Consider the following 25,962-nt stretch of genomic DNA (forward strand, 5'->3'; position numbering starts at 1 on the left):
AAGGAGCAAATAGAATTCCTGCTGAAGAAGCCATGCTTTTGCAAAGATTATGAGAAAGTATTTAAGGCTAGGATAGTTGCAAAGAGAGAAACAAATATTGAAAACTGTTTTTCTAAGCAACTTTTTTGATACAAAATACATAATAGCATATAAAAGTACATTTTAGTTAACCTTAGAATACTGTATGTAGTTTTCTGTAATTAATTTCTGCATATTAAAAGATTTAATAATACAGGTTATGACAACTTGCATGTAATACATGCATGTTTTATTTACCTACTCTACTCCCTAAATTCCAGTAATCTTGCAATAGCTGGTTTTTACTAGTGCCAGATTAGCAAGATTCTATTGTACTTAGTTTTCCATATATATTTATGAATATGTAATTCACATTTTGTAGTTTTAGTCTACTTCAAAATCACTTTGCTCTTAAATTATTAAAAATTGAATTTATACTTTATATTGGAACTGTTAATTTACTTTTCTTGAATAAATTTTTTAAGTTTAGAAGTAATGGAATAGATGAAAATACATTCATTTTTATTTTTACTTTAATCATAAATTCAAGACCTAAACAACATTTTTCTAAAATGAAATTTTCAAAATAAGAAATTATTATTTAAAGAATATTTGCTTAAGAAGCTATAAATAATCTATTTATTATTGTTTTAGATATTTTTATTTTCAAACACAATTATTTATTTAAAAAATACAATTTAATAATTGAAAACATTTTACACTTATTATTAACAAAATATATTATTCTGTTTAAAAATATAAATTTTTTCAGAATGGTATTATATTCTATTATATTTTTCAAATTACAATTACATATATAAAATTAATATTTTGAAGTAATATTATTAGACATTGCTACACCATTTTTCAAGAACTGTTTTATGTCATCGTCATTGTATCCGATTTTGGTCAATATGTCGATAGTGTGCTCACCATATAATGGCTCTTTTTTAGCTACAATGCCAGGTGTCCTGGACAAAATGGGAGCGGGCTGAGGAAAATAATTCTGCCCATCTAAACTCATGAAAGATTTACGTGCATCATTATGAACATGAAAAGGGGCTTCTTTCATTGAAAGAACTGGAGTTACACAAGCATCTTTATAATCAAATATCTTACACCATTCTTCTTGTGTTTTTGATTCAAATATTTCTGTAAACTTCTTTTGACTTTTTTCCCAGCTGCCAAATTGAGGATAATCACATTCTGATAGATTCAAACCTGTAAAAGGAAATCAAAGACATAAAATAATTTTGCTGTTGAACTTTAAATTTAGACAAAGTGAATTAAAACAAAAGTTTAGTTTAAATTTCAAGAATATACTCAATAAATACACAGGCTAAACCTGCACACAGACTGTAAATATCCAAAATATACACATCAAAACAAGTAAGGAAGACTACACTACCTAAATACAAGCAAGCATTACCAAAACACATTCAACCAGAATCAACGCTCAGACATGCATATATTAGTGTATTCTAATACAATTACTGTAGTTATAGTACATACCACAGCTGTTTGAGAATGTAGTTTAAACTACAATCACAAACAGGCACAGTCAAAACAAATACAAGCATGGCAAAGAAGACTAGAAACACAAATACATAACATTAGAAAGGCAAGTTGATACAATACACTAAAAACAACATAACACTAAACTTAATGAAAGAGATTATTTTCTTAAACACACAGCACAAACAACACAATGTGCCTGTACAGGAATACATTGACATACTCAAACAAACTAGCAGCCAAGTCACAAAGACTGAAATGGTACTGTACAAAGCCCAAATGCTACAAAAACAATGAACCACTTTTCAACAGACAACTATATCAAGCCCACCACATAATCACAGATCAATGGCACAACAATAGAAAAACAACTCAGACTATTTGTCTGCTCTTTGATCCAATCCACATATAGTACAAAGAATAGAGTTGGAAGAAATCAGGTGCAGACAATATTCACAATCTTTAGTAAGAAAAGTTTACATCTCTGCAACAGGAACTAGCCAAACATTTCACTCAAACAATCAATAATCCATAAGACATGCTAAAATTTCTTACATAGGGCATCATATACATAAAACAAAAAAACATCATCAAAGACCATACACAATATAGACCAATCACATGCCTCCTACACTCTACAAAATATTCATTTTATGCATCAGTCATAATAGTATGGAATATTATTAGAATAAACTGCATGCAAAATACACAAATTATATATATTTTAAACCTGTCACTTCTTGTATATTATTGGTTTAAAGCAAATAAATCTGGTATAAAAATAATAATTACATGAATACATTGACACTGAACAAATCACACAGGTTTGAGTCATTAGTTTCATGTGACAATAAAATATGATTTTTCCCTTTCATAATGTTACTAAATATTTTAAGACTATGGTTTTTAAGTTTATACTTATTTGGTGACTGGCTTTAGTTTTTGTATACAGGTAAATGTAAAAGTAATTTCAGTTTTTAAAAAAATGGATATTAGTAGCAGGGAGTGCAATTGTTCCCTTGTAATCCCTGGTTACTACTGTACCATCACATAGAGCAACACAGAATAACAAAAAGGCTGTCACAGAAGCCAAATGGGATGCAAAGAACAATTATTCATAGATTTAGTCATTCTTCAACAAGTACACAAACAACACAGAAATTTAAACATAACATACATGGATTATAGGAAAGCATTTGACAGCATCGTACATTCATGGTTATCACATACATTACATCCATACAAAATAAATCCAACATTATATTTTTTAGAAAACATCATGCAATACTAGTAAACAACACTACACATAAATATAAACAACTTTACTAAACCTGATACATTGCAATAACACCATCAACTGCCATAAATCATCAGGCTATAATTTGGCAATAATAATAATAAATTACAAATAAATTTGGCCCTAGAGGAAGGTGTTAGGTGCCGATGATTTATGGCAGTTGATGGTGTGTTACAACATAACACCTCAGACTTCACGGCACATACATCAAAACAAACCAAATACACATAAGGCAAGGCATTTTCCAAGGAGATTCATTAAGACCACTTTACAATGTAATATGGTTGCTGTCTATTGGTTCTTATATATGCCATTTACAGTTATGTTATGTAAAAAATCCCTCTTTTTGCGGTATCTAGATAATGTGCTCTACTTATATTATTGTTTTTTCCATATGAATGCTTATGAGAAGAGAACAACAAAAAAAAATAAATAAAAAAAAACACACACATTCTCCTCTCTTTTCCATTCTCTGAAGCATGAACTGGCCTTAAATGTCCCGAAAACATTTAAGGCCAGTTCATGCTTCAGAGAATGGAAAAGAGAGGAGAATGTGTGTGTTTTTTTTTTATTTATTTTTTTTTGTTGTTCTCTTCTCATAAGCATTCATATGGAAAAAACAATAATATAAGTAGAGCACATTATCTAGATACCGCAAAAAGAGGGATTTTTTACATTTCTAAACATTTCTAAACTTTCTAAATTTTTGCTTCCTAAATATTCTAATTTATTTCTGAAACTTTTTCTCCTAATATTAATAATTTCTTTAAAAATTATTTTATTAAAATAATTTTTAAATTTAAACAGAATTTTGATAATTGTATTGTTTATACATTAATAAGATCTGTAAAGAAATTATACATAAACTTGAAATTTGTGTATAACTTCATACAATGTTTATTAATTGTTAAATTGGTATCAATAAACTCATTATAATAAATAATTACTCAAATACATCATATTCATAAATAAAAATATTCAAATTTCTGAGTGATGAATTAATATAATTGCAAGTTATGCTATCTGGACCTCCAGTCCGATCTCCTCTTCCAGCGTATATAAGCTAACGATAGCTTATATATGCTGGAAAAGGAGATCGGACTGGAGGTCCAGCTAGCGTAATATAATTGCAACCAAACCTGTTGTAAAATATAGTGTGTATTACAAATAATTGAATGCACTTAATAAGCAATATGCAAATTAAAATGCACATCATTTACCCTCTTTCACATAATAATTGTATCATTATGACTTAAATTTTTACAAAATGCCACAAGGAAAAAATTGAGCAAAAACGAAGTGAGAAAAATCTTTTTTTATCATAGGCAAGGAAAATCTTATAGATTTCAACACTTCTGAAAAGAGCTATTGGAGCAATTCAAAATGCTATTACAAAAGGTGATCAATATGAGATAAATAAATAATCTAGTCAGAAACAAGCTTTAAGTGAGAAAAAGAAAAGAAGAGTTTTCCATCTTGCCACCTCACAAGGAATGTCTACACATGCCATTACTGCTAGTTTGTCATCAAAAATGTCTCATTCAACATTAGCTAAATGTTTTCAAAAATAATGATAATGTTGCCTGTGTTAAACTCAAGACAAAACCTAAGCTTACAAATGACCTCAAACAAAACAGATTAGAATGAGCAAAATCAGGAATGAGTTGGGAAAATGCAGTGTTTCCAGATAAAAAAAAAGTTTAATCTGGGTGGACTAGATGGTAATAGGTATTATTGGCATGAGAAAGCAACCAAAGGGATATTTTAGCAGACAGATGGGAGGTGGTGGAATCATGGTTTGGTCAGCATTTGCTTTTAATGGCAAAGCAGATATTATCATAATTGATGATATTTTGATATTTTTCTGAAGTCATTCTATGTTATTTGAACAACTTATTCCATTTGGACCACTAATTCAAGAAATGTGTTGTTATTTCATCAAGACAATGTTTCCTGACATGTATTTAAATCTACCAAAAACTGGTTTAAAGAACTAAAAATAGATGTAATGAACTGACCATCACATAGCCCAGACTTAAATTCCATGGAAAATGTGTGGGCAATGCTCTCTTGAATGGTTTATGCTAATGACAAACAATACACAACCACTGATGAACTGACATTTGCTGGGATAAAATAAACTTATGCAAACTGAACACTTAGCAGAATCAATGCCCAACAGGAATTACAAGCTAATTTAAAGCAAAGGAAATTATATTAATTATTAAACCTTTATGTAAAAGGATAAATTTACTATTGTATGTATAATTATTTTACAGCAGATTCAGTTGCAATTTTACATTAAATCATCACTCAGAAATTTGAATATTTTTATTTATAAATATGATGTATTTGTGAATAATTATTTTATAATAATGAGCTTAATAATTTTTAAATTGGTATAAATAAACATTGTGTGAAATTATACATGAATTTCAAGTGTATGTATAATTTCCTTACAGACCTTAAATTTAAAATAAATAAAATTAAAAATCATTTTAAGTTAAAATGTTGATTCATCATTAGTAACAATTTTTCTGTGATTGTAATCATTTAATATTAAAAATATCAGATTTGGCAATTAAGTTCTAAGACACCAGTTCATTGGAAACATTAAATAATATATGATTTATGCTACATAATGCAAATTTCACCACATGGCAATATTTTTTCACTCTAGCAAAATAGACAACTGACAGTAAATGATACAAATAAATAACGACTAACCCGTTACAAAGCTATACATCCACAAGAGCCGAATTATCGGGCTAGAGTTGGCTATAATAAATAAATAATTAATAAGACAATTTGGCACTAGAGCTTGGCGTTAGGCGCCATCTCTTACTAAACTTAATAATTATAATTAAATTAAATAAATAATTTTAATAATTTGGAACTGGAGGAAAAGAAATCGGCCCGAAGCGGGACTCGAACCCGCAACTTCTGCTATCCGTGCAGACACGTTACCAGTTACGCTACCCGGACCTGGTAACGAGGAGGCGATCGGACTGAAGGTCCGGGTAGCGTAACTGGTAACGTGTCTGCACGGATAGCAGAAGTTGCGGGTTCGAGTCCCGCTTCGGGCCAATTTCTTTTCCTCCAGTTCCAAATTATTAAAATTATTTATTTAATTTAATTATAATTATTAAGTTTAGTAAGAGATGGCGCCTAACGCCAAGTTCTAGTGCCAAATTGTCTTATTAATTATTTATTTATTATAGCCAACTCTAGCCTGATAATTCGGCTCTTGTGGATGTATAGCTTTGTAACGGATTAGTCGTTATTTATTTATATTTATACACCTTGCCGGGGTTGCGATGGCCGATTGAGTGCCTTGGGAGGATGTGGGCACTTGATGTGTCCCCAGCCGGCATTGTAATGACCGTCGATGGTCGTCGTGTTAGCTTATATATACTGGAGGAGGCGATCGGACTGAAGGTCCGGGTAGCGTAACTGGTAACGTGTCTGCACGGATAGCAGAAGTTGCGGGTTCGAGTCCCGCTTCGGGCCGATTTCTTTTCCTCCAGTTCCAAATTATTAAAATTATTTATTTAATTTAATTATAATTATTAAGTTTAGTAAGAGATGGCGCCTAATGCCAAGCTCTAGTGCCAAATTGTCTTATTAATTATTTATTTATTATAGCCAACTCTAGCCCGATAATTCGGCTCTTGTGGATGTATAGTAAATGATACACTTGTGAACTAACACTTACACTGAATGTAATGCCATTTGGCAATGAGCATTCAAAATGGCAAATATCACTGTGCATTATTTTCTGTAACAACATTTAGTGATCCAATTTGTGCTACCAGAATGGTTCAGATCCAGGGGTCTGGTAAATACAGTTGTCCTTGACAGACCATGAAAATGTATTTTGTAACTTACTGTAATACAAAAGTGATGATTCTATTTCCTAAGCCAACACTTCAAATAGTTAATATTGTATATAATTATTAGTGGATACCATTGGCAGCAAAATGTAAATAAAACATAGTGGTTTCAGAAATTTTTTTTCAAAACATATATTTACCTCAGAATTATTCAAAAACTTTTTTACTTTGTAGAAACATTTTTAATATTTTTCTCAGTATATTATCTATATATATAAAAACGAATGTGTGTGTTTGTCCTTCATGCATTACCACACCATTTATCCGATTGCCATGAAACTTTGGGAAGTTGTTTAATACATTCCCACGAAGGTTTGTGGCATATGTGAAGATCACCATTTCCCCCCTTTCAAAAATATATTTATATATGGATTAAGGCTTTCATGTCCAACAGATGGCGCTAACTTCTGACGACTTAAGTTTGCTTTTCTGTGAGGCATTATGCTTTTCTGTGAGAATGGACTAAAGAAGATCATTTTCTATCTATCTATATAAATAAAATATAATGTTTGTTTGTTCCTACCGATTCCTTTGAAATTTTGACACAACGTTGCATTCAAATATGCACGTGTTTTTATATAATATACATGTCGAAATTCTCCCTACGGGGGGGAAGGGACAGGATTAAGGCTTACTGTGAAGAACTCGGCTTCTATTTATACTATTTTACATGCGGTTTTTTGCGTTTTTAATTGCGTTTTAATAGGTGACGTCAACAGAATATACACTAAAAAGGGATTTTTTGAAATTCCCCAGCGGGGAAAGGGACAGGATTAAGGCTTACTGTGAAGAACTCGGCTTCTATTTATACTATTTTACATGCGGTTTTTTGCGTTTTTAATTGCGTTTTAATAGGTGACGTCAACAGAATATACACTAAAAAGGGATTTTTTGAAATTCCCCCCACAGGGGAAGTGTTACACATTTATAATAGATACATTTTGAGCCACAACAACGCGTGGCCGGGTCAGCTAGTTAATCATAAAAATTTTTGATAAAATTATTAATTACAAAAATTACTTTTTTATACACAAATAATTTTCATCAATTTTTCAATTTTTTGTTTGAAATCAAGTTAAAAATAAATTTGCATATTTATTCAATGACATTAATTTTTTTCATAGTATATGAGGGATTCAGTGGAAAAGTGACACAAGTAACAAAAAGTGTAACTTAAATATATTATTGATATAATTTTTTAACTAATGTTTAAATTTTATTTTATTAAATTAAATACATAAATAGAATATATTTACTTGCATATTATTGACATTTATTATCCTTTTAGTTTGAATTAATACTGTTTTGTATTTTTAATAAAGAAAATTTTTTTTGAAATTTATGCCACTTTTCCTCTCACTCTTATCTTTCATATATACAAAATTGTAATATCAAATGAACATCCAGATTACTTTATTGGGCTATTAAGATGAAATAATTACTAAGTAATTTGACAGGAAGTAGGCAGTTTGGCTGCCACCTCTTGTTAAATTTAATAATCATAAATAAATAAATTTAATTTTAGAATATTCTGAAAGAAAAGATGGACCCAGAGCAGACTCGGATACACAACTCCTGTTTACTGGGCAGAAACATTGCAGATGAAGATTCAGGTAGCGTAACTGGCAATACAGAAAGCAGGAGTTGTGGATCTGAGCCCTACCCCAGGCTGACCTTTCCTTCCAAAATATTCTAAAATTAAATTTTATTTATTTATTTATAATCATTAAATTTAATAAGAGACAACAGCCTAACTGTCTACTTCCTGCCAAATTACTTAGTAATTATTTAATTTTAACAGCACAATAAAGTAATCTGGCTGTTCATTTGATATTTGAAGTAATTCTGGGATTGGTTGTATTTATTATACAAAATTTCAAAATAAAAAAATTACAGATTTTTTTAGATATTTTTACTAAATTATATACAACATTTTGTTTTTTACTACCTAGTAATGAAAATTTAATAATTCTAAAAATTATGTAGTTGTTATGATGGTGCCATAATTTAACTCCTAAGAAACTGAGCAATTGTAAAAAATTGGGAAAAGACTGCTGAAAATTTACTGCAAAATCTGTCATGAAGTCTAAATTTCTATTTAGACTTCATGGTCTGGTAAATACAGTTGTCATGAAGTCTAAATAGAAATTTAGACTTCATGACAGATTTTGGGTGTGACGTGTAAAGAGAACGATCGAAACAGGTTGAGACGAAGTGTAAGTCAAGGAGAACAATCAGAGATGTAAGTTTTGGAATAGAGTTTAAATATACAAAATGTGGTAAAGTTAATGTTTAACCTAATAATTTATGTTTTAATATAGGGATTTGTTTAAAAAGATTCTGTTAATGGTGTTTAAATTTAATTGCTTGATGGAAAGAATTAGCCCTGAAATTGTAAGAATTTTATATTATTATTGTCGGTAAATTTAAATTTTGTACAAAAAATTTTATTATTTTTAATTTTTAATGTAGAATGTGTCACCTGCTGATGAAAGATGAACAAGTCCGAAACACAATATTAACATGTATGTGTCCAGGTAAATTAAATAAAACAACAATTTTCTAATCTGTGAAACTGAGTTGCTGTATCCTTAAAGCCAGTTTAATAAGTCCTGTTAATAGATATGTACTAGTGGATAAAATAAGATTATAACATTTATTTGTAATTTTATACATTTTATAAGGATAGTTTCTGTTGTAGTACAGCAAAACCTGTGTAAACCTGACTTGCATGGTACTGAATATTTTTTCCAATTTGGCAGATTCTGTTTTGAACAGGTATTTTTTTTAACACAGAAAACTGCTCTGTTCTGAAGAATTCTTTCCTCTTAGGCAGGTTTCCATTTTATTAAGGTTCCATTTTAAACAGATTTTACTGTATATATTAGAATGATATCAGTATACTTTTTATAATTTCATAAAAATTTTTTGCATTTATACAAATATTTAAAAAAAATGGAATCATACTGATTTTGCATAATGTCAAAACTAAAAATTAACCAGTTTCCAAAATAACCATATTGGATGAAATGTCCAATATAAAATAAAAGCATCTAATGTAAGTAGTAGTGGTTTGGGTGGTACTAATCACAAAATTCTCATAGGATAACATGTATGGGCAGCACTAATCACAAAAATTTCCATAAGATAACATGTATGAGTAGCACTAATCACAAAATTGTCAAATAAAGTAAGTTACATCACGAAGTGAGTGTGATTTGAAATAATATAACACTGAAATTATTTTGAAAGATTTTTTATTTTTACTTCGTATTACAGAAATATAATAAAACATCGAAATTGTTAGTATAGTTTACAATTTTTCCTTCAGTTTTTCTAAACAAAGACACATTTCTGACATTAAGTACAGGAATAAATTTTCGCGATTGCTAACAATGTATTCCTTGCTTAAATTTTGATATTTAATAAGATGACACCAAGAAAGTTTAGTTTGGAATTTGTCAATAAATTCTTGGTCAAGGGTTTGATAACGAGAAACAAAAATCCAATTTAGATGGTCTTGTATTTGGCGTAAAGTTGATGTACTTAATTTTTGGTGTTTTAAAATTTTTTTAATATCAAATTTACGTATGAAGAGAATAATAAATTCTTTTGAAAGAGATTGGAATTTGGCGACTTTATTCCAATCAAGATGATTTGAAAAATTTGCTAGGAAACGGTCATCTAATTGTTGATATTCGCAAATTAAATCCCATTTTACATAATCAAGATGTGATATAATAAATGTGGTAGGAAATTTGTAATTTTTCCATATGTGTTCCCAATTTAATTTATTTGCGTAATCCGAAATAAACTTTTCAGATAGATCGCGTCGCTTGCTGATTGTTTCCCAGTGTACGAAATTTTGAAATTGGCTTATTGTTTTCTCATCGATAGGCAAAGATGAGAAAGTTTCCCAGTCAATGGGAGGTGGTTCATTAACTACAAAGAAATAAATAAACATTTTTTTATTTGATTACATTATTTGAATACAGTTTTTAAATTGAGAGTACATTAATATAGAGTACATTAATTGAGACTACATTAATATAGATCTAAACAGAGTACATATATTTGGTACATGATTTAAGCCGACTACAAAACTTATTTTTCAGGGAAAAAAAAACAATATCGCTACAATCTTTGAGAAAAAACAATATCGCTACAATCTTCAAAACTTTTTTGAGAAAAAAGAATATTGGTGCATTCTCCAAAGCCTTTTTCATCTCTGCCAGTGCTGTTCAATGAATTTGTTTCTAAAAACGTGGGATGCAAGATCCTTTCGAAAATTAATTGTGCAATGGCTGTTCCGGGTTCAAACACAATAATTTCTGGTCCGAAATTATATAATAGAACTCCACTATTTCCCCGATAGTCGGAATCGATAACTCCAGCGTTTACTATAATTTTCTTCAAAGACACAGAAGATTTTGGAGAAATGCGGCCATAACAGTTTTGCGGCATTTCAATAGCCAGATCGACAAAAACTAAGTTTTGTTCATTCGGATTTATTTCAAACCCGTTAACACAGAAAATATCATATCCTGCCGCTCCAGTAGACATCTTTTTCGGAAGTTTTACATTTTTGCTTAGTTTTTTAAAATATATAATTTCTAGAAAAATAAAATATTTATTTATTATTACATTTCATACATTCACATTTTATAAAATATTAGTCAAAAACCGGTAATGTTATTTTATCGTTTATTACGAAAAATTTACATTTATATGTTTTATTATTCGGCATTTTCAACGATGCTGCTTTAATACATGTCTGCTTTAAACATGGGTAGGTTTTACTACATATACTGTGTATTACATAAGTATATTTTCTTTTATATACTATTAAAAAGCCATATTGTGATGATGATGATGATAGATCTACAAATTAAAAGTAGAAACTATAGTGACCAAACGATAGTACGTCTATTCCATTATCTAAAATGAATTTTTTATCGTAAAATGGGGACAGTGATATTTTATTTTGTAGATATGTTGTTACTACATGATTTTTGCTTTTAATTCCATATTGTTGGTGTCTTAATAGTTCTGTATTAAATAACACTTCTTTATATTTATCATGATTAAATGTTTTTATAACAGATTTTTTAATACCTTTAGCAGTTTTTTTATTTTGTTTATCGAAAATATAAGAATACATTTTTGGTTTTAGGGAGCAAAATTCAATTATTGGTTTTGATTGAGTTTCATCTTTAAAATAACCCAGTTTGTTTTTGTTTGTTTCGTTATATAATTTGTGAGTTTTAGGATAATTACTAAAGTCAAAAATATCAGGAAATGATTTAAAATCTTCGTATACGTCGTTTGTATATATTTGAAGTGTCAGAGAATCGGTGTCGGTGTATAATAATCGTACGTTTTCACCATATCTATTTTTAAATATTTTATAAAATGTTTGGTAAATATGCAATTTACTTAATTCTAATACACAAAAACCTATATAAATTGGTTTATCTAAAATTAAATTAGGTTTTTTCATTTTAAAAATTGTGAGATTGTCATTTATAATTTGAAACTTTTCTACAGACGGTTTAGACAGATATCTACGATATTGATTTAATGTTGTAGCTGCTTTTAAATTAATACGCTTTCTTACATTTTCAGCAGGTTTTTCCAAAAAAACTATTATTCATTAATTTAAAAAATGATTTGTCAAAATCATTAGTTGATTCTTGTCTTTTTTTATTATTAAAATGAATATATTTTCTAAGCCATGGACTTTGACAAAATGCCAATACTCTATGAATTTTAGTTATTATCAGACCCTCTTCTAGATAAAATTTTAAATTTCTATAATGAACTACATAGTTTGTTTTATCGAAAAGAGTGGGAGTTAATTTTTTATTAGTATTGGCATATTTTAAATTTAATTTATTTAATACTGTTTTTTGATAATTAGATAATAAATCGTACGGGATGGTAATGTGCTCGGCAGCAAGCGGTAAATCGTTATGTCTATCATGAAGAGTTTCGGGATATTTTAAATCAACTTCTAAGATATATCCTATGCTATTTTTATCAGATATATTAGGTATGTCTAAAGCGTCTATTTCGTCTTTGTGTAGCCATCTAAAATTATTTACAGGTAAGTATGCGCTCATTACAAACCCGTAAAGATTATTTGCATCTATCGACAGAATATAATTATGGGGTTGATTTTTATCATATGTTTGTGGTATTAATGGATTATTAGCTCGCGCAAATCTTTTCCCTGCTAAACTAATTCCTCCCTTCATGGCCTGTTCAATGATATAAGTACTTTATCCACATCGCTGAATAATTCTAATTGGATTTTTGTCATTTTTAAACCGCAATTCCATGTTAAATCAGGTGCAGTTATAAAATATACAGGATCTAAATTATAATACATTAAACTTAATTTTCTGAAATTCTGGAATATATCTGCCAATAATATAGTATCAACATATTGGTATAATTTTAAATAGTCTTTAAAAGTTTTACATTTAAATTTTTCCCAAACTAATTGGGCATGATCGTAATCTTCGTCAGTAATATTTTCTTGCAATAACTCGTTATAAAAACATTCTTTAGGAGGCAATTGTTTTTCGTCTAATATTTGCTTATTTTTAAAATAGGAATATGGAAAAATTCCTTTCCTTTTTAATAATTCTCTATAATTCCTCTCCTCAAATTATTGCATATTTCGCACAAAACTTTAACTTGATCGAGAGTAGCCTCTTTCAATATCGCTCTTCGTTGAGAGGGAGTAGTTTTGGCTAAAAGTGCCAACATATGATAATTTTTCTTTATATTCTTCATTTTATCGGTAAATATATCCAATAAATACCTTGTTCATCTGGAAAACACGAATCCCGCACCGAAAGTTTCTTGTCTGTTTTAAGATGAAAATCCAGTAACAAATAACCAAAATCCTTTTCTGTCGCTTTTTTATACGCATCCATAAAAAAATTACATTTTCCTGCAAAGGCCTGCCGTCCTAAACAGCTTACTTGACTTTCATCACAATTATTTTTAAACAAAATCAAATAATGTGTATTTAAAGTAATATCTCTCATAATTCGATTTTTTGGAAACAGATTTTGCATTATCAGGATCACGCTTACATTATAATGGTGAGACTCCGTCGTGAACAGAAATGCAGTTTTTGAACTGAGTTCGTGCATCAAATCATCAATTATTACTAAATCCCATCCTTGCACAGATTCAGGTAAGCCATACATAAATGTAATACCTTTTTCATCTCGAAAAAATGGCAAATATACAGAATAACACCATAAAACTTTCTTTAATGGCTTATCATAAATTTTACAACGAATAATTTTTCTTACTAACGTAGTCTTTCCACATTGCGATGGTCTGGCGATTATACAGTTACTCGGATGCTTAAAATACATATCAATTGATTTTACGAACTTTAGCAAATTTATAATGTCTCAATCCGCAATTTATCTCTCTAAATATTAATATATTCTTTTTATTCTTTTCAACGTAAACTTCTCTCATAACATCCGAACAATCTTCAAACGAATAATATAATTTATTACCAACTTTGTTAATTCTTCCATCTTCATCAACAATTATAAAACCAAACTTTCCATCTCCTTTCCATATATCTCCGTTAACTTTAAAATAACGCAAAACAACAGGAAAATTATCAGGAATATCGAGTGAAAAATTATTTACCGCAGCTATACAGCTTTCCAGAGACTTGTACAAACGAGGAGAAACAAAATAATTTCTGTTGCTGTCGTAGGTAAAAATAAAACCGTATGCTTCCATGTTCGATCCTGACATTAAAATAAATTCTAACGTATGTTAAAATTTTATATATATATCAACAATCAGCCAATCACATTTTTTAATTCAAGTATGACAAAAGGTATTAATAAATTAGTTGTAATACTTTATAAAATTTGACAATTTTGTGATTAGTGCTGCCCATACATGTTATCCTATGAGAATTTTGTGATTAGTGCCACCCAAACCACTACTACTAATGTATATCAAAAAGTTAATTACAATTTGTTATCAGGACATTGTTATTCAAACAACCATTTCCAATCAGAAGCATGAGTTATCTGCCTCAAAAACCTGCTATGAGGTCATGCAATCAAGCTACAAAGCTTCCTAAAAAATAAAATCAAAGTATCTTATAAAAGAAATAAAGCAAAAAATGAAACACAAGTTTCAGTTTTGTTTTTGATAGTCATAAAACTGCAAGTACACTTTCTGGAACATATGTGAAAAATGTAAGGAAACTACTTCTGGCTTAATATACTGCTGGGCAGCATTCTACTTGGCATATAGGACATTGTCTCAATTTTGCTCTAAAACTTTTATTAATTTCAATTTTATTGATATTGACAGAAGTTGCACCTCTTATAAAAATCTAAGTAATTATCATACCTTTCAAAAATTCTTTATAAAACTGTTCTTCCACTGCTCCAACAGCCATAAATTTTCCATCTTTTGTTCTGTATGTTTGATAAAAAGGAGCACCTCCATCCAACAAATTTTCCCCTGGTGGATTTCCCCAAATTGGAAGATTAGATGAAGGATCTTGAGTCTTCCATATCCAGCTACTTAGATATGAAGAACCTTCTACCTTAATTTTAAAAAAAATTATTTAACATATAAAATTAAATATAGAATTTACAACAGATCATTTTATGATTTATTGTAATTTTGTTAACAAATAAAAATTTCATTAACCATGTTTGCATCAATCACTTGTCCCTTGCCTGAAGAATTTCTTTCTATTATTGCTAAACATATTCCAAGAGCACATAACATTCCACCTCCAGCAAAATCAGCCAGTAAATTAATAGGAGGATATGGTTTTTCATTTTTTCTGCCAATCATATAAAGAACACCTAAATATGAAATTATTATAAACAAAAAATATAATAAAAAGTTTCATTTTAAATTTTGCATTCATTTTTATTATTATAATTAATAATAAAAATAAATGCAAGCCTATAATTAGAGAGCTGAGTCCACTTAACAGAGCATCGGATTTAATAAGATAGCACTCTTCCTTGTTCCCAATATTCTCCCCTATGTTTCACATGTATTAGGACTTCTGTTAACAGAGCACGGAAAAGTAGAGCAGTTAATAATAAAAGGTTCTATTATTTTTATAGTATTTTTGTATTTATAATTATTATATGTATTTGCATTTTTAATAAAAATGAAACTAAATCAAAAACATTACTGTGATTTTTAATAATATTTGGTACTTTTCTGTTGTATTGAAATATAATATGCATTAGATTAATTAATAAGAAGTGTTTTATGATTTTTACATTTGTGACAGTCTTATGAAAAACTTTTATTCAAAAGACGCCATATTTAAGTTTGCTCCTGGTGCCAAATGCTCTAGCCATTGCCCTGAATTATTGTAATAAAATTTGATAGAAAATAACTTTATTCTTGCAGCACTATACTTATTTATTTTTTTACTGTATGTCCCATTAGACCCAGTGCAAACTATGAGATATTTCAGTAAACCGGTTGGAGGCAGTGTCAAATGAAACTTATTCAATCATTGTAAGGTCAGCCATCAATTGCCCAATTATTGACTCAACACCACTCTGTCATACTCTTCCCTGACTCTCAGACCGAAGTTTGAATTTTTGGGTAACAATCAGAGATACTGAAACACATTTGAAAGTTTGTGAGAAAGGAACATGTGCTGTGGGCCACAAAAGTCTTGCACATCTTTGTACTGTAATCTTTGTCACATTTCAGCCATGTCCTTGCTATGCTGGGATTACAGAACAGAAAACTGATTATATTTTTACATCTATGAAAATCTAATAATTCATTGATTTTATTGAAATTATAAGTTATGTATACATCATGGTGGCAAATACATTCTCTGTAAGGCCCCTTTGATTTCATTTTAATTTACTTATTAAATTTCTGCCAAATAGGCAACAAATGGAAGCAGCTGAAGCTAACATCACCAAATTGTTTTCGCTGATCGTTGCCATTTTACAAACTACCGAGCAATAGTTTGTAGAGGGATAGATGAAATGTTCATTCTTCTTTAGGCTATGTCATGAGTGATATTACAAGAAGCAACATCACCAGATCATTGAAGGGAAATAGTCACATGACCATTGACCAAAAAATCACCTCTGATATCATGTCAAAAACAATGGCATCAACTAGTTTATATCAGGATTTAGAGAGCATTCAGAAACTTTGGAGTAAGAGTGTTCACATCTTTTCAGCCAGGACTACTACAATATTTCTGAGAAGTGAAAATAATCTTATGGTTATTTATGTGTGTATTTATTTATTGGTTATTTGATAAGTACAGTAAAATTGTGATGGATTTCAATACTTCTGAGCATGTTGTAAGTTATATAGAGCTAAGATGGAGAGATTCAAATATGTTAAACAATGCCCTGGATGTTGTATAAAGGAGAAGTCCAGATAACAGAGCATGATGCAGCAATCCTGAGGGCACTCTCTCAAGTGGGCTCAACTGTAATAGATATTTAAATCTGATTTATAAAAACTTAATATTCCAATTCATATTAAAATATACACCACTTTATGGAATTAAACTGAACAAAACTAAAACTGAACTAAAAAACATTTCAAAGCACAATTGAAATTTTATTTAATACTTTACTTAATTACAATTCAAATAATAATTATCAGTGACAGTTTTATCTACTACAATGCACTAGAAATAAATAATACTCTTGTTGTCTATGACTTCCTTGTTGTGAACTGAAATTAAATGTCTGAACTTTCAAGGATTTCCAAGTAGTCATATTCTTGTGATATGCATGTTTCAAAGATGAATGTATGTGATACCACACTTGATGTATAAATTTTACTCTCTCAATTACTTTTTTATTAATCAAATTCTGCTTGAAAGTAGAATTGTTTTCTCCATAGCAATTTCATGACATCATTAACACAGTTTATAATCCCATTTAAATAAATTATATTTAAAATATATTTTAAATCACCAATATCAGAATGTAGCTATCACAAATCACATCACAATCAAAAATTTACAGCTTAACTCATCATGAGTTTGTAATTAATAAGATTTTAAAAATTTATATTAATTAATAAAATCAAATTTTCATTTGAAAGAATAAAACTTATTCATTATAAAGTTAATGTGGACTATGTAAACATACCTGAAAGTGCAAGGTAATTAATATCATGACCAGCCATCTTAGAAAAAGGTCCATTTTGACCAAATCCAGTTAATCTTGCATAAATCAATTTTTCATTCAAAGAGAGTAATCTGTTTGGTCCTAAGTCTAATTTTTCCATAACACCTATTTCAAAATAGTAATATATCATTTCAGAAATCTTTAAATAATCTTCAGAAATAATAAAGAGTTATTTTAAAGTATACTGTATCTCAAGTTTCAAGAATCTCAAGTTTATATTGATTTTGGATCAAACAACTTTTTATTCTTAACATTTTAAAATATATTGAAACTGTCATGAGGTCTGGCTGGAGGCAACTTGCTGTGATTGGAAGCTCATATATCACTTTGTGTGCAAATAAGTTTTTTTATTTCACAAAATTTCCTAAGAATGATATAAGGATTGTAAGACATGTGCCAGTAATTGTCCTAAGATATTTTCTTGGAACAGTTCTGTAAGCTGATATTTATGATGTTTTCTTTTCTTTGTATTATTTTATTTATTAGAAGTGTATTGATGATACTTTTTTTTAGTTATATTTTTCATTCTACACAACCCTTGGGTACTCACATATTAATAAATTTTTCATAAAAATATTTTATTTGAATCATATCATATCAATATATCAATATAAAGTAAATACTATATGTTTTAAATTGACAAAACAGATTTTCAATTTAGCCAATGAACATTATTTGTAATCAAAGACTCTAATACACTTTTCATCTAATAGTAAGATTTCATTTAAATTTTTTGATTAATAACAGTGTTTTAATTAGAAATAATTACAAGAAATATCCAAAAATGAATGATAACAGTTCAATCCCAAAATGCCCCTACCAAAGAAATCAAAAACTAGGAAATGATTGTGTTGTCTACTTGGTGTGTGTTTACCTGCAATAGGTATTTGATTAGGCAATTATAATAATCTTAGAATCTGCTAAAGTTGACAGAGCAACACAGAGCAAAACACATAAAATTTCATTGTTCCTGTTACTTAAATATTCCTACTGCAGAGGAATATTTAAGTAACAGGAACAATGAAATTTTATAAAAATCCAGGTAGTGCATGATTAGTGTATGGCAAGGATTTATACCAGAGTAAAGGAAGCTTGCAAGAATAAAGTCTTGACCTACAGAACTGTAGTCAAGTGAGCAAAAGCATTTTGCAACAGCCAGAGAGAAACTCATCACTTAATAGGAACTGGTCATTCCCACAGTGCTATCAAAAAATAGCCACAGGCAGTCAAGGCCTTACTAGATGTTGACCAAAGATAGATACATGAGAAACTGTCTGCAAAGATAGGTGTCTATGGAAGCAGGTGTGCATTATACTAAGGGATATTCTTTGAATATGGAAAGTTGTATTGAAATGGGTTCCACACTTTATCAAATACATGTCAGTGGCAATGCTATATGACTATAACAGTACATATCAATGAGAAAGAGGAGCTTCTCTAAGACACATCCTAATCATAGCAGTAATATATGCACAAGCTTATCAAACCAAACTGAAGCAACAACCATCATGTGGCATGTATGATCCTCAGAGACCAAGAAAATTTAAACAAGAGCCTGAAGATGCTAAAGTCCTGAATATTGTAATGACAATGAAGATGTAATCTTGTCCACACTGTACCAGAGAAACAACTGTAAGTGTATAGAATTAGATTCCATGGGTAATCATTTTTACTCTGTAATCCACCAAAAGTGATCAAAGTTGCTTTGCAGAAAATCATCACCTTGCAGGACAATGTCATCTGTGACTTATTTCTAGTCAAAAAATGTATGAAAGGAAGGTGTTTTTCCAGCAACGACGAGCATCTAGCAGTGTGGGATCAAGAGTGTGCTGATCTTCCATAAGAAAAATGGAAATGGTTTGATGATACTTTCAGCAAGATGTATTGAGTGTGGTGAAGAGTATTTTGAAAGACTATTAAAAGTAAGCCTAGAAGACAAAACTTTCCAAGTGACCCATGTAAAGGTCTGTAACAGGAATAACATAATAAAACAATTTACATGTAATAATGTGTTACTGTTGTCATTAATTTTTGAATTCTCTTCATATGCAATATTCTGTTTATGTCTTACACACTCTTATTTCTGAAAATGAGTTTTTCCCACTCAACCACTTGACATCATATTTTTGTTCCTTGCTGGGATAATGTAAATACCAATTCACCATTTGAAATGTAGAGGATGTTTGTCATTTCTGAGTAATAGTTTAACATTAAACAAATTAATAAAATTACACAGGAATTAATAATATAGAATTAATATACAATATATTATATACAGTATATTTTTATGTAATTAGTAAGTGTATTGGTTATTTAATATGAAGTTATGATGGTATAATTTCCTTGAACTAATCAACTATTTTGCTTTTTGGGTTTTACATTGTTTAATTAATATCATATTGAATAGAATAAATACTGAATTAGACTTAAGATTTAGCACTGATTTGATGTTTTTTTAGAATTAAACATTGATTTTACGTTAGTTATGATGTAGATGCTACATTAAATTCTACATTAAGGCTTTAGCATACATAATTAAAAAAAGTAAGTAATTACTGGTACAGCAAATATTTCAAAATCAGAAAATTCAAATACAAATCAAAATAAAAAGATAAAAAACCAACATATTAAAATTACTCTAGCAAGTATTTTTAATGAACAAAAGCATTTTGAATTGAACATAAAAAATTTAAATCAGATTCTATTTAATTAAAATTTTGTGTTTGATTACTATTAAATATTTTACAACTGATGATAATCAATCTACTGGGTCAAAAACATTTTTGTTCATTAAAAATACTTGCTAGAGTAATTTTAAGATGTTGATATTTTTATCTTTCAGTTCTTTCTCCAGTTCCTCAGTGATTTCTTTACAAATCAAAATAGAGTCAAACAGAATACTTAGATTCAAATACAGTGTAACTTAACAAAATAAAATAATTTCTAAACAAAATTTTTGTTAAGTTATATTTTATCTGAATCATTTTAACTCATTTAATGGTTTAGAGTTGTATTTGATCTCAACTATTTTAGATTTGTAAAGTACCATTTGAATTTCAAATGTTTTTACCTGAAGATGACAGATATGAAAGCTGTCAAAAGTTCTTGCATAATTTTGTAAATTTTTTCAGTATAAGTTACAGTTATTCTGTTAGTTATATCTTGTTTGATACGGCATGCTGTTGGTGTTAACTTTACATTAAACTATTAATAATCTTGGATTATTGGATATATAATTTACATTTTTAATAGAAACTTTATTTATACATATTAATTTAAAAATTCTCATTCTAATCTATTTTGAATGTTTATGATTTTTATTCCAAAAGGGTAGTTCAACTTCTATCTGGAATTGCAGTAATGACAATGGAACTGTGTGTGTTACATAGTCCAAATCTGTTTTAAATTGAATTGAAAAACAAATTTTTTTTTTTTTTAATATATTCTTCCTTGTTCTATCTGTGGAAGGGCTTTTTTTACCTGAGAAAGGCTCCTCAATGCTGCTGAAAATGTTTAAATGCTATCTGCTGGAGTAAGTACATACAATATTTGTGTCAGTGTCAATTAGAAGTATGATGTTTTGACTGGTGTTGTAGTCACTACATGATGAACTCTCTAACTTCAGAGAGTTCATCATGCAGTGGCTCTTGTCTCCTAAGGCTTCCTTTATGGGCCAAACAGGTGATAATCAAATGATGACAGATCTAAATTGCAGGCAAGGTGATCCAGAATTTCCTAACCAAGTCTATTGATTTCATCAGACACAGAGTCATGCTTTGAAACTAGTCAAAATACTTTTATTTATTTATTTATTTATTTATATTTAAAGATAAGAAGGGCTGTCTGTGTAAGCAACAGACTTTGCCCTGTGTGATAAGGAAGGAAGAAGTAATAGAAAGTAGAATTAGAGGAAGAGGAAATAAAGGAGGAAAGGAAAGTGTGAAATAAGCAACCTTAAGCCCAAGGGACGCCATGGGCGTCTGCCTCGCTTTTATTAAAAGAAAACAATTAAAGTATATTGGAGTCAATTACAAATAGAAATTACATAAATAACATAGTTAATTGACTATATTAGTGGCTGGTTTGCCAACAATCACTTTTATTCTTAGGTTTGCCATCATTGTCAAAACAATGGGAAAAGCATCAGTGTGTGGAAGGGAAGTACCTAGGGAAAAAAAACAATTGGAGCTATGTAACACATACAGTTCCTTCACAATTACTGAAGTTCTGGATAGAAGTTCAGTTGTCCTTGTATTTACAATTATTTTGATTTAAGATGAAAATATATAAATGTTAAGTAATTTGGACTAAAGGCAGATGATTGAATTACTATCTTGTATTAAATTTAATCCTTAGAATTAAATAATTAATCTAAAATATTCCAAAAGGAGAGATCTATTTTTAATGGGACATGAACCCACAACCTCTGCTTACCATACAGGTGTGTTATCAATTATGCTACCTAGATCTATGTTCAATCTTCACTTCCAGACAAATTAATGCATTTATACAGAAAGCAGAAGTTACTGGCTCATTCCCACTCCAAATCAATCTTTTCTTCCAGAATAACCTGTAAATGTTCATTTAAGCAACTTTTGCTGGACTAGAAAGTTATATATGAGGCATATACGAGGGTAATCCCAAAAGTAAGGTCTCCTATTTTTTTAGAAATACAAAGAAATGTTTATTTGCAATAATTCTTACATCATTTTAAAGCTTGAACATTTATCTATTTTTCTACATAATCACCATTTCAGTCGATGCATTTTTGTAGGTGCTGTGGCAGTTTTTCTTTGCCCATGTCATACCAGCTCACTACCATGTCACAGGACCCATCTTGCACACATCTTCCAATATTGCAACTTTTCTGTTAAAATCCTATGAATGGTGCTTTGGGAAACCGCAGGAACCAAAATGCAGAGATAATCCAGAGTGATCTGCTGATTATCACGCATGGTTTGCTCAACCTTTGCGACTGTCTTGTCAGAAATTGATGGTCTCCCACATCTTTCTTTGTCGTGAATTTCAGTACGACCAACTGCAATCTTCCTACACCACTTGCGGATGTTTTTGACATCCATGCACGACTCGCCATACACTTCCATCAATTGACAACAAATTTCAATCAATTTAACATGACATGGCGGTGAATTGGTATGACATTGGCATACAACAACTGCCACAGCACCTACAAAAATGCATGAACCGAAAAGGCAGTAATGTAGAAAAATAGATAAATGTTCAAGTTTTAGAATTATGTAAAAATTATTGAAAATAAACATTTCTTTGTATTTCTAAAAAATAGGAGACCTTACTTTTGGGATTACCCTCGTAGTTTCAAAAAACAGCCAACTCCATTTTTTCTGTGTCTGGAACATAAGGGTTGTGAATGTGACTGATTTGGAAACTAACTTCCAATCTTCATCTTCCTTTTTATCCATTCTTTCTGTTTTTTACTAGTTAAGAAATAACAATTGTCACCGAAGTGAGCAAAAGATACATAAGATCAAATGCTTAGCTAACGTTTTTAAAAGATGGACTTAGCTGTTTTTGAAACTATATGCCTCATATTTTTATTAAATTAAAGTCACTTACTGTTTTAGAATTCAATTAATAAAAAGAAAATTTATTAATTACTAAATAACAATACAAAAATATTTTTGTATGTTCTTAAATCAATATCAAGATATTTAAAAAAAATAAACTTTTAATTTTTATACCTTTAATTAATAATAGTTCATAATACATAGTGTAGAGAATAAAATATACATATCAGGAAATACTTAGAATCTATATTCTTACATACAATGACCTTTTTCTATGTATATTACAACCTACCTTTACGAAATGGCTCTAACAAGACATCTGCAGTTTTGCATAACCGTTCTAATATTTTAACTCCATCTTTTTGTCGAAGATCCAATACAATAGACTGTTTCCCTCTAGACAATTTATCGCTAACAACTGGAGAATTTGGCTATTAAAATATCAACAAATAAGTAAATACAACACACACATTTATGGATGCACATATAGTTTATACAGTAAAACCTGTAAAAACCAGAACTTCATAGCATGCTATAAACATTCAGCTTAATCAGGTTTTCTGATTAGGCTAAAAGTTTATAGCATGCTTTCCATTGGCCTGTTTGAAGGTTCCACTTCAAACAGGCTATTTTGTAGAAAAAATTTCACTGTGATGCTAACTAAAATTTTCTGGCTTTCATGTTTCCATCTTATAAATTAGAGAAGTTCCATTCCTCACAAGTTTTACTGTATAAATAATTTGAAAATGATGCTAATTTAACTAATTTAATAAACCAAACTAAATTGAAAGATACAATATTTAAAAATTTTATATAAACTCAGTATAAAGAATTTAAAAATAAGAACTTATTGTCATTATATTTGTTACTTCTATTCAAATTCAAATGAAAGAAATAGTTCTTCAATAATTATTCTTTTGGCTAAATTTTTCTAAAAAAACAATGCAACATGATCATCTTCAAATTTATTTACTTAATTAATAAAGAACTTTTCAAAAATTTTTCTATAAATGGATCTTATAACAGCAAGTGTCCAGATAATTTTTTTTTTTTTTTTACTCTTTCTGCCCTATGGGCACTAAGAGGGCCTCTTTTTGCAAGCTCATTATGGGTTTGGCCAGGCCCACAATTTGGCAGCAGGATGGTGAGGGACGGAGCCTCGACATATCCAGATGGATCACCCCCCAAAAAATTCCTGGGGATTTTCTGACCCGTTCAGATTCAATCACAGAGCAGTAGGCTGCCACCTTGACCTCTTGGCCATCTGGCAGTCTGTCCAGATATTAATTAAATGATTTATTGTCTCCAATATAAAAAAATATTTCAAAAATAACCGGTCATATAGCTCAGATCTCTAGGAATAAAATCCTATTATTAACTAGAAAAGTTATAAAATTTACTTTATCAACTCTAATAACGGAGGCCCCAAAATCGCTGAGGATCATTCCACAGAAGGGAGCGGGTGCTAATCCTGCTAATTCGATGACTTTGATACCTCGTAGAGCCATTGCTGTACTTTGCAGTTATTTCCTTTGTTCAATAACTAATTACGGATAACTTGTTCTAGATTTTTAACGTTATATTTCCTCCTTTATTCGATATATATTTTCTCGTCTCGACCACTAGAATTTAACATCGCCCTTATCTTTCAATCATGTATTCTTTTTTATCGTTTATTGGCACGATTTAATCTTTCGATAACAAATTTAAGTATATTTATCTACAGTTATGAAGTTTTAAAAATATTCATGCCACCTTGCTTAATTTTCACAATATATATAATAATATGATCTAAATTTTGACTTGCACACGTTGTAGATGGTCCATTTCGTCCGATGAGACATTTTAGTGGTGCCCTCTAAGCACACATTTAAATCTTTTCCTATAAGCGAATAAAAATATAATTCTCTTTCGTAACTTTTTTATATTTTACTTGTAAAATAAAATATACTATATTTGCTTGATTATTATCTATAATGTCAGTTTTTTTTAAGAATGAACGATAATTTCTTGAGCTGCAACTTGTGAATCCAGCGGCTGACTGCCGGATGGCCGAGAGCTTAAGGTGGCAGCCTAGCGGCCGGATGGCCGAGCGGTCAAGGTTAGCAGCCTGCGCCCTGGGGGACCCGGGATCGAATCCGGACGGGTCGAGAAATCCCCAGGAATTTTTCGGGGGGTGGTCCGTCCGGATATGTCGGTCCCCGTCCCTCACCACCCGGCCGCCTCATTGTGGGCCTGGCCGAACCCATAATGGGCTTGCTATAAGAGGCCCTCTTAGTGCCCACTGGGCGGAAAGAGTTACAAAAAAAAAAAAAAAAAAAAAAAAAAAAAGGTGGCAGCCTACGCTCTGGAGAACCCGGGATCGAATCCAAACGGGTCGAAATATCCCTAGGAATTTTTCGAGAGTGATCCGATTGGATATTTCGCCCCCTCGTTTCTCACCACCCGGCCGCCCCATTGTGGGCTTGCTAAAACAGAGGCCC

General features: G+C 30.0%; 1 protein-coding gene across 1 annotated transcript; it reads right to left on the minus strand.

The window, feature by feature from the left end:
- Nucleotides 1-801: 801 nt before the first annotated feature.
- On the minus strand, nt 802-25,220 carry Amacr (Alpha-methylacyl-CoA racemase). The gene is made up of 6 exons (XM_067269439.1): nt 24,880-25,220; nt 23,772-23,910; nt 17,895-18,038; nt 15,439-15,599; nt 15,133-15,331; nt 802-1,239 (listed from the first exon to the last, which is right to left on the minus strand). Exons 1-6 carry the CDS (start codon nt 24,985-24,987, stop codon nt 842-844), a joined length of 1,149 nt encoding a protein of 382 aa, XP_067125540.1. The 5' UTR covers nt 24,988-25,220; the 3' UTR covers nt 802-841.
- Between the last annotated feature and the right edge of the window lie 742 nt (nt 25,221-25,962).

This window comes from Centruroides vittatus, unplaced genomic scaffold (genome assembly GCF_030686945.1).
Source record: "Centruroides vittatus isolate TY-2023 unplaced genomic scaffold, ASM3068694v2 contig_350, whole genome shotgun sequence".
NCBI lineage: Eukaryota > Metazoa > Arthropoda > Arachnida > Scorpiones > Buthidae > Centruroides > Centruroides vittatus.

Bases quoted from the DNA above. Each gene is read 5' to 3' on its own strand.
- Amacr (XM_067269439.1), bottom strand. From the start codon at position 24,987: ATGGCTCTACGAGGTATCAAAGTCATCGAATTAGCAGGATTAGCACCC. The intron at 23,911-24,879 runs GTAAATTTTATA...ATATTTTAATAG, and splicing joins CCGTTATTAGAGTTGATAAA to CCAAATTCTCCAGTTGTTAG. The intron at 15,600-17,894 runs GTATGTTTACAT...TTTCATATTTAG, and splicing joins TAATTACCTTGCACTTTCAG to GTGTTCTTTATATGATTGGC.